The sequence below is a fragment of the Neopelma chrysocephalum genome, unplaced genomic scaffold, assembly GCF_003984885.1.
Source record: "Neopelma chrysocephalum unplaced genomic scaffold, ASM398488v2 Primary Assembly neopelma1_60, whole genome shotgun sequence".
Classification (NCBI taxonomy): Eukaryota; Metazoa; Chordata; class Aves; order Passeriformes; family Pipridae; genus Neopelma; species Neopelma chrysocephalum.
Window position 1 is genome coordinate 15708857 of NW_020897715.1, and position 10487 is coordinate 15719343.

Below are 10487 nucleotides of genomic sequence, written 5' to 3' on the forward strand. Positions count from 1 at the left end.
TCATGAAGATATCCTCATGCACAGCCCTGTTTGCCCAAATACACAGTGATAGCCAGTCAATACTTTATAATCTCTGAGACTGACTGAGCTTTCAAGTTTAACAAAAAGAAAAAAAATCAATACCAGGGCCTGACCCTGGCAGGATTAGTACCCCATGCTGTCCAAAACCTACTCTCCCCATGTCAGATGTAGAGCTGCAGTTCCCTGAAGAGTTTATATGGTCGTTGGTGTAATTCTCACAAACAGCTTCTTGGAAAATGTCAGCGACAGGGTGTGTAAGGGATACCTAACACAAAGAGAAAACACATTCCTCTGTCTGAGAGGACTAAGATGGTTTCAGACAGAAATAACGTGCCTAGAAGGTAGTGCTGTCCCTATGTGTTCCCTCTCCAGCACAGCATGGAAGCTCTGAGAAAAAACAACACACATATGGGGGGTGGGGGAAAGAAATAGAAAGACACAGAAAATGAGGCATTTTGGTTTACGTCACATTCTGTATGGAGCACTGACTCTGCACATAGCAAGAATAAGAATGAGTTACTGTTTATTCCCTTAAGGGTTAACTCAAACTAAACTTTCACTTTGAAATTTCAGAGTCAGCAACTTGGGAGAATTAAATTGCCTAACTTGGAGATTTAAACTGCCTAACCTTCCCTGATTGTTTGACAACCCTTTCTGGATGATTAATGGAAAGTTATAAAAAGGATTTGCATAAGGATATCTATCTCCTTTGCTGGGAAGAAGTTCCAAAACTGGCTTTGTAAGAGGATTGACAACAAATAAGAGACTTCTAAGGTTGAGCAAGCAAACAGACAGCACAGGTTTCTGCTATTTACAAGCCAGCTATCATAATCCAGAATGCAAGAACCACTCCTTGCTGTTGACACTGGAGCAGCATTCCTCTCCCCAAATGACCAAAAGTCAGAGCTTTGTCCTCAGATCCCTGGGCAGTATTAGGATCCCCTAGCAACACACACCTACTGGCAAGGTTACCCCCAGGGCAGTAGTGTTCCCAGTCTCAATGACACCATTGTGTTTTGTAAAGGAAGGTATTCAGGGTGTCTGCTTCACCCAGACAAGCAGCAGTCAGCAATCAGGAGGTTAGCAACTGCCCTTCCAACGAAGTTCCTCATCACAGATACCATTTCCCTTCCCCTGTGGAAAATGGGACAAGCTCTCCTTGTAAATAGAACCTTGCCAAGGCCACACAAGCCAAATCCAGGAGTTTTAGTGTATTCCATTTCGTTATGCTGCTCTTGTCCAGTTGCCCCAGTTTAGGACAGACAACTGCAAACTTGCACCTGTTGCTCCTGCTGATGCCCAAACTCCAAGCCAAACGCCCTATTGATGCCCCCACATCTTCCCTTGGTGAGCTGGGTACTCTCCTGGCTCCCACATCACTGCCAGCAGCACTATGTCCCATACCATCTCCATGGAGAACATACAGACCAGGTGGATGATACTCTAATTCCTGTTCTTATCGGGGCCATGAGTTTTTCTTGGACTTTTTTCAGATACATAACTAACCTGCCTTGCTCCTACTTTGCAGGGAGGGTATAATGAGACTACAGCTTACCCAGAGAAAGTATAAGAGTTGCAAACACAAGAGCAGCTCCCAGAAGCATAACTGTGCTATATGCACACATCCAAGTCTGGAATCCAGATGCGTATCTAGGGAGGCAGAAGCCATATTCAGGCTGCCAAGCCTTCCCAAGGCATGACCACAAACCCTTTTCAATGTGCTCCAATGAGCAGCTTTGGCCTCATAAAGAACGACAGCTTAGGCTGTCAATCCTGCAGAATAGGACACAACTTGAACCCCCTGTGAGGTAACTGTTCAGGTTGAGTCTCCCCTTAGAGCATGGCCCCATGGGCCACAAGTCCTCAAGAGTGTAGGCAGCAGTACAATTCCCAGAATTTGCTTCTGTTCAAGCAACAAAATAACTTTGCGTGCACACCTCTGGGTGGAACATAAGGCACAATTTTATTTTCCCTCATCCCCCTTTCTCAGGTCACATCCACCACAATGTAGTTTTCTGGCAGTGAGGCTATGCAGTGATCACAGGGATCCTCTTGGTTGGTGCTCATGCAGCAGCCAGCAGCAGTGCCCTGGGCTTGCAGGAGCTCACCTGGCTGCTCAGAGTGCCACTGTCCTGAGCAAACTCCTGGATGACATGTCGCTGGGTGGCCCACCCAGACACTCTGAGCTCTGCTTCACTTGTCCACAGCACGACCAGTGGTGGCAGCCAGGGTGACCTTTGTGTCCATGACCACAGCCTTGGTACCCACCTGCAAGAGAAGAGGCACCAGCAGCTCAATCCAAAGTGGGCCAAAAAATACCAGTGTATTATAGGCTTTGGCCTCAGGTCTTCTCTAAAATGGAGAGGCACGTGCTGATGAGAACACAGAATATTCAAGGCCAAAATTGTCAGGGCTCCATAAAGAAAGAATAACACCCAAAGAGAACTGCCCTGTCCCAATAGCTGCGGAAAGCTGAAGATTTCTATCCCCTTCCCTGTTGAATAATCCAATACATGGGCCTCCAGAACCCCATGCCAGCTGCTAGTAGCTATGGCCAGAGCTAGATACAGACCAAGCGCAGAAAAAGGAAGAGGTCAGATCTGTACTAAAAACATGCAAACCACACAATGACACATGCAGGCTAAGGACTGGGAAGCTGGTTGGGATTAAACAAATAAGGGAGTTGAACTCTTGTCCTAAACAAGGAATGAGGCTTCTCCAGAGTACAGAATTGCTCACTGTGTGACACAGACCACAGCCTCCCAACATGCCAGCACTGAACAGGAACAGTACAGAAGCAATGCTGCTCAGCCTCACTGAGAAAGGCTGAAAAGCTGAGGTGCCCTGCCCCACCTCCTGCACAGGTCTCTGTCTATAGGATGTGCTACAAAGACTTTAGCGTGTCCTGCTGCATTTCTACTGCTGCAGTCACACATGTATGTACAGTTCATCTCTGTCTTGGTGCATGTGCAAGGCAGGAGTTGGGCTAGAGTATCGACTCACACCCACACACACTAGGGAGGATCTAGTGCAACAAATCCTCCAGATCCCAGCAGTGTGGGGAAAGCTGAGCACCCACCTGGCATGGTCCCACCACAGGCACAGCGAGCAGCTTTCTGCCCTCCGCTTGAGCAGAACGTGCAGCAGTGGAACACGCCTTGGTGCTCACGGAACTTGTGTTTCACCATCAGAGTGAACGGAGAGCCCTGCCATGGACAAGCAAACAGAGAGACTGCTGCACTGGATGCTACCAGATCTTGTGACTGCATTTTCAAACACCAGCTGGGTGATCCTGTCAGTCACAGACCACTAAGCCCAGTCTTAAACTGCTATATAGTAGAGGTAATCCTTAGAGAGATTTAAAGCAAATACTTAGAAAAGCAGGTAAAGAAGAAGCAGTGCAAGAGAAACAAGAAATGCTACCTGTACATGTTGCCCTTTCACACAGACGCAGACAGCATACAAGCCTGGCTCCTCAGGGCTGTAGGAAATACAGTAGGTCCCATCACCATTATCACACACTGTTGGCTTGACTGCACTGCAAAGAGAGAGAGAAGTCCAAGAAGTCAGTGACTGGCAGAGAACTGCTCTAAATGTGAACCACAGTTTGGCCTAGATTTGCAGTCAGCTCTTCATTCAGCAGCTGCGGGTGTCAAGCAAGTTTGAAAGGATATATGAGCCACGCTCAAGCACTGAGTGGCTTTTACACACACCTGCTACTGGAAGCTGCAATAACCATACAAAGGAAGTCACACAAAGCTAGCTGTGCTGCAAGGATTTGTAGCACACTGAAAAGGCAGAAGATGACACACAACACACTTGAAGGTCAGATTATCCCATCAGATAAGAGCCCGCAGAAATGGGGTAAAGTCACAGCTTCAGCAAGCAGTTACCTCCAGAAAAACCCACTAAGAAGACAGGATATAACAGGGCATGTTTGAATCACTTCAACCACTGTCCCAACTACATTGACCCCACTCTTCTCTTCAATGCTCAGAGGAGTTCCAGGTCCCTGCTGGTAAACACTCCCTTTTCACAGTGAAGCTTATTGGGTTTCACAAGGAATCCTTGTGAACAGAGTGCCAGGAAGAAAGCAACAGCTAATTACTTGAGGACTGACTGCCTGCTCCACAGAGAGAAGGAAAGAGCTTTCCACAGACAATTAGCAGGCAGCTCTGCATAGAGAAAGGTATTCCTGCTAATCCGCACTAATTAGTCTCTTGGGCCCCATGAGATGACAGTTTATAATCTGTATTCCCCACCCCCCACCATTTCACATCAATACAGCTGCCCACATAATTTCCTGCCATGAACTGTGTGGTGATACTTCACACTCTTCTGCAGCTGCCGTGCCTCAAACCAAAGCCAGACAGCTTTCAGCAATGGATGTAGCAACTGCACACACTCAAGAGCAAGAAATTGTGTTAATGTGGCCACAGCGACCTCTACCCCACCAAGTGAAATTCACCCTCATGCACACGCCTTCCTATGTTGTATGTGCACTTAAGGAAGGAAGGTACATTGGAACAATATTCCTGAACGATGATGCTCTATTGATAAGCATCTGGGCAGCCAGCACTGCTTCTGTGTGCCTTGTCAACACTCCCCCATAGCAAGGAGTTTAGCATCCTGTCCCTTTTTTTTTTATCAGATCATCCCACTAACAGCCTTCCTGGAACAAGTTCCAGCTACTATAAAACAGAATAGATATATTTTGTCATTTTCATTGTGGAAACATCATCTCAAGTGCAGTCTTTCCTGCTTTTGCTAGAAAACCTCCAAACATGTTAAAGTACTCAACGCTTACAACTATGGTAAAAAGGACAAAGTCACAACACAGATATTTTCTCCAGAACATGAACTAAGCACTTCCATCAAATGTCAGAGGCTCCTGAGCTTGGTAAACTGTCTGTCTGACTTGGGACAGCCAGCCAGGGGTTGCGATGATTTATGCTTATTAGGTGTTACCAAAAGCAGGATCCCTGGGTGTCTGCTGGTAGGAGTGAGAAGGAGCAACAACTCATTCTGGCAGTGTCTTGCAACACCCACTGAGAGCTGAATCCTTTCAGAAGTCCAAATCACTCAAACACTCAATACATACCTGAGCCAACACTGTCAAGCTCCACACAGCTGAATACAACCAGTAGGAAGCACTGCTATACATCTGGGAAGAAGAGTAGTGCCTTTTCCTCTACAGATTCCGACCCATAAGCTAAAGCACATCCTTCCCACCTGCCTGACCAAGGAGGGAGCCAGGGCAAGGGAAGAAGAAAGGCAAACCCAGTGACCAGGGAGTTCTTGGGTGAAATACCCACCAGTCTCTCTTGTCCTTGTGGGTGATGGTGACCTGCACAGCCTCTCCTCCTTGCCCCATCCGCTCCCCCGTGGTGTCATTGCAAAGCAGGGTAAAGCCAGTCCGCTGGTTCTGACGGGCACTGTGGAGACCTGCAAGGCAGAGAAACAGGACCAGAAAGGATTCATATTAGCCGTGGCTCCCACCTCTCACCTATTTTGCAGTGTTGCAGCCCCATCAGAACACAAACAAGACTTGGCTTATGAGTTGTACAGCTCCTCTCACTCACAGGGAAAAGTCAATATATGACTGGGTATCGGGAGAGAGTGGAAGCCATAGGCACTGGGAGATGTTTAGCAGGTTTAGCCCAGAGGTCTGTATGGACCAGGGTGACCTCTTGCCTGTCACTCTAAGCCCAGCTGGCACCTTCCCAGAAGGTCTCAAGATGCACCATACAACATGGAGGGGGGAGGAACAGCCCCACTGTGCAGTGTGGAGCCCCAGAGACCCTAACACTTAAAGTTGGGCACGGAAGGGATCAAATGAGCCCTGGGTCTGTCTCATCTGCCCTGCGTGGGCCATTACTGACCAGAGCTGGCTACACTGTGGGCTGGTCTGAACATTATCTGTTTGCTGGCTCTACTCCAAGTCCTTAGTAAGCAAATATCCATGAAACCATCAATGCCAGTTATTCCCACGGCAATCTCAGCAGAAGCTGAGATTGGGAATGAACCTACTCACTTAGCCACAGAGAGGATCTGCCTGGGCTCATGCTTCAGAACAGCTTGGGCATGTCCTGCTATTACAGATGCCATTCCCATCCCCTGAGTGAACTGTGGTCTTTGGCCTAGCGTTGCTCTCCTTGCACCTTAGCCCCATGTTGAGGTCAGTGATGGTGTAGAGGGCAGTTCCAGCATGCTCTGTACATCTGGATGAGAATAACTGTCTGGCTCCCTCCCCAGCACAGCTCCCATGGGCAAGCAATGCAACCTCTGGTAGGGGCTCTACCTCTGCCCCTAGTTAATGCCTGGATAGCAGGGAGCCAACAGTGCCTTAAGCTGCACATCGTGTGGGTACAGAGAGCAGAGAGGTGACTTCAGGGAGCAGTGCACTCCCATTCAGCTGCTGCACAGCACCCCATTACCTTCCCCATGCAGGGTACATCTGGCTGGATCAACCACTTTATTGAGAACGGCCCCAAAAACTGCGTAGCCACAACACTGCCCTGCCCTCTCCTGGGCAGAGAACTGGATTCTGTCGTCCACGCTGGGGTGGGTGCTGTAAGCAATGCTGTTCAGCTTTGTCAGACGGCTTGACACCACCCCTTTGGTGATGAGGATCTCCAGATCGGAGCCGCTCATCAGCAAGTGCTCTGTGAACTCCACACCTGTCCTCATGTCCAGCAACAGCTGCTGCAGCTGAGCCTTCTGCAAGTGCAGCAGGTTTTCCTTCTGCACCTTCAAGTCCTCCAGCTGCTTCAGCAGCCGGTCCCGGTGCTCTTCAATCGCTCGCACATAGCCACTGGCAAACAAGCAGATCTCTGTGGCCACAGCCTCTGCACGGCTGCGGACGGCACTGCCCATGTTATCAATCTGGCTCAGCACATCCTCCAGGGTGCCCATGTGCTGCTGGGTGCTCTTGAGCAGCTTCCGCAGGGCATCCCCATGCCTGTGGATGACATTGCTGGTGAAGTCATAGGGGTGCTGACGGTGTCTGCCTAACACGCACTCCTGGCACACCGGCTGGTCACACTGCTCGCAGAACAGCCTTAGCTCCTCTGTGGGATGGGAAGGGCACAAGAGAGGCTTCCCGGCCTGGCTGCAATCCTTGGTGTTCTCCAGCTCCATCACAGCATGAGAAGCTGTCTTTTTCTGTCTCCTAGAAGGGAGCAACCAAAAATCACTATATGCACGTTGGGTACAAAATGCAAACACAGAGGCCCTTTGCAAACACCATTCTGTACAGGCTGCAAGTCATAGTACACACTGCTCCCTCCTGTCTCCACTGAAGGACTTGTGCTCTCCTGAGGACAAGGATCCACACAAAAGAGGGCAGCATCTGCAAGCAGCTCCTTAGGGACTGCTCTCCCTGAGCCTCCCTGACAGCATGGTGAGCACTGTTTTCAGACACAAGAATCGTGTGTTTCATCATGGCCACACATGGGCCAGTGAAGATGGGCTGTTGGGCTGCTAAAGCCAGCGGCCTCTGGATGGAGCCTGACAGAAGTGGGATAATCACAATGATTCCCACAGCCTGCTGTGTCAAAGGCAGCTGGAGGGTGGTGAGCACTGCAAAGTGAGAGCTGGCAGGAGATGTCTTAAGAGAGAATCACTCACCAGCAGTCATTTTTGGTGAGGAACAAGAGGTACCAGGCACCTCAGCCGTCAGCCCAGGGATTTTCACTAGCTTTAAATTTGCTAAGGCAAGTGAGCCCTAATAACCCTTAGAGGGAAAACCCAGTTCAGGCCACTGCCAGAAGACAGTCTAACAGTAAAACATTTAATATTCCAAAAGTCAAACTCCATTTCCTTCTGGCCACCAGGTGAGGTCCTGCTCAGCAGAGACCAAGGATAGGACACAAAGAAGCTGTTATAACCCAGACATCCACCATGTCAGAAGGCAGCACCAGAATATTTCTATTTCATGCTATTTTGGGCACTAGGAGCTAGTTATTGAGCAGGATATAAAACCCTTCTCTCCTTCCTTGTCTCCTGCACTAGTGACTTGTGGCAGTTGCAGTGGGAGCTCCAGGCCATAAGCAAAGTACTCCAATTACCAAGCTCTATAGAGTTGCTTTGGCAACCTCATCACAGGGCAGAACACGGCCCTTACACTACTCCTTTTGCTTGCCACTAATCTCCCTTGGGTCCAACATATTTTCAAAGCCTTTCTAGCATTACAACCTTCAAATTTACACTTCCCTGACTTCAGCCTAAGATCTCTCTCACTTATCCCAAGGAGCACAACCACGGCACTCAGATGCACAGAAACCTTCCCTACACACCAGGAAATAATTTCAAAATGGTTTTCCTCAGCCCTTGTTCTGGTCTGACATCAGCTAAATAAAGTGCAAGGCTGTAGATGCTAGTGGGGAGAAAAAATGATAGCAGTAAAAAGTGGATCATGGAGACAAATTTTCTACAGTTTATCCCTTCTGCAGTTATTCCTGTCAGTGCAGCAGGCTGCTATTCAAGGTCTGGGTTTATCACTCTTCAGCAGCTTGCATGAGGTATGAGGCATTAGCTAATCGGAATGGTATGCTGAAAATTACACCCAGAGTGGAAAGGTAACTTGGAGTCTAAGCTATTTTCCCTGCAGGCACCAGTATCTGCAGGGGGCAGGGCAGAGAGGAATATGTCTCTGTTCTTTCTGGGGTAAGAATTTGCTAATAAAGTGGAAAGGAACAGCAAATGTGGAGAGAATAGGCTGAGCTGATTAACCCAGGCTGAGGCTTCCCTGTCTAGTGTTGCTGGGTGTTTTTCTGACCTTGCCTGTCACCTTGCTTCAGAAGGCCATTCAGGCTTCCTATCAGTTTTCTTCTACAGTGCTGCCTGTCCTCTGCACAGCGTAAAGGCCACTGCAGCCGCCTCCTCTTCAATTCCTAGCTCTGTAGCAGTCACCTCTTCTTCCTACAACAATTCCTACACTACCTAACAGGCAAGCATGTGGGTTGATCATCAGCAGGTACCAACCATAGTAGGCAGGACTTCCACTTACTTTCTTTCACTTTGTCTAAGGGTGCCTTTACATATAACTGCAGTAATATGTTCTGGAGGTGGAGGGAGGCAGGCCAGCAGCTTAACTTCCCCATTTTCCCTTGGAAGATGTGCCTTCTCCAAAGTGGGACAGCACAACACATGAAGCTCTTGTCCTGCTAAGTACTCTGCCCATACCCACACCTGATGGAGCCCATCAGTCTCCCCGGAGCCCAGTAATACTAAACTGAGATGCAAAGGAGCATGTGGACACCACCATAGGCAAAGGGTGGCCTGATTTTGGACTTAATGGCCAATGATAGGTCTGATGGGCCTACTCCGAAGAAGTTCAAGAAGACAATGCTCTCAGGCACATTGTGTGGTTCCTGAGGCTGCGCTGTGCAAGGCCAGATGATGGACTCGACGATCCTCGTGAGCCCCTTCCAACTCCGGATATTCCGCGATTCTACACTAGCAGCTTGCCGGTCCCCGCCAGAGTACAGCGCATCCTCCAGGAGGGAGTGGTGGGCAATAACCCGCCAAGGACTGAACGAACTGGGAGACGCCGGTTCGCCACTCTGGCTCTGCGCGGTCCCCTGCCCACAGCGCCCACCCCCCGGCGCTCCCGGTGCCCAGGTATCCCCGCCGCCCCTCACCTGTGAGCCCGGCAGCAGAAGGGGCATAGGCGGACCCCGCAGGTGAGGCACCGCCCGGCCGCCGCCCCGTCGGCGCAGAGGTCGCAGCCCGCGGCCGCCCCGGCGCGGCTCCCGGCCAGGCAGTCGGGGGTGAGCTGCCCCACGCCCCCGGGCGGCAGCGACACCTCGGCGTCGCACACCGGGCACAGCACGGGGCGGGCGGCGCCCCCCGGCTCCCCCTCCAGCGCCCCGAGCCGCCGCAGGCAGGGGTCGCACAGCGAGTGTAGGCAGGGCAGCAGCCGCGGCGACACCCAGGGCTGGGCGCACTGCGGGCAGCGCGGCCCCGACATGCCGGCAGCCACCGCCGGACCCCGCGTGGACGCTCTGCCGAGCATCCCGCGGGAACGCCCCTCGCCGCCCCCGACGGGGTCGTGCCCGCAGCGGCACCGCCCGCCGTCGTAGGGGAGCCGCGGCCGCGGTGCGAGGGGCGGGGGCTGCCGGGGGACTCCGTGGCCACCCCGTCCGCAGCTCCTCCTGCGGCCGAGGAGGGCAGGAGGGACCCGCGGCCCGCTTTGTCCTCGTCCTCCTCGCCCAGGAGGGCTCTCCTGGCCCGCTGCTCTCCTCCTTTGGCACCGCCAGTATTGTCTCAGACTGTTGCGTGGGAAACGGCCCCTTCCCACCCCACCGCGGATAGATAGTGTGTTTCCACTTCTTCCAGCTCAGAACTTCCAGGTTCACCGCCTGACTGGCCTCTGCAGCCTCTTTGCCCGACCTGCTGGATGCCTTCAGGCCTTGGTCGTTTTTCTTTGGGACCAGTGGTGAGCTTGCCGATCAGCTAAGCAA

The 10487-nt window shown here is 51.2% G+C and overlaps 1 protein-coding gene across 1 annotated transcript; it reads right to left on the reverse strand.

Annotated features, from left to right (window-relative positions):
• Nucleotides 1-1965: 1965 nt before the first annotated feature.
• On the reverse strand, nt 1966-9994 carry TRIM45 (tripartite motif containing 45). The gene is made up of 6 exons (XM_027681255.1): nt 9666-9994; nt 6459-7192; nt 5337-5466; nt 3445-3559; nt 3101-3227; nt 1966-2289 (listed from the first exon to the last, which is right to left on the reverse strand). Exons 1-6 carry the CDS (start codon nt 9992-9994, stop codon nt 2138-2140), a joined length of 1587 nt encoding a protein of 528 aa, XP_027537056.1. The 3' UTR covers nt 1966-2137.
• Nucleotides 9995-10487: the final 493 nt, after the last annotated feature.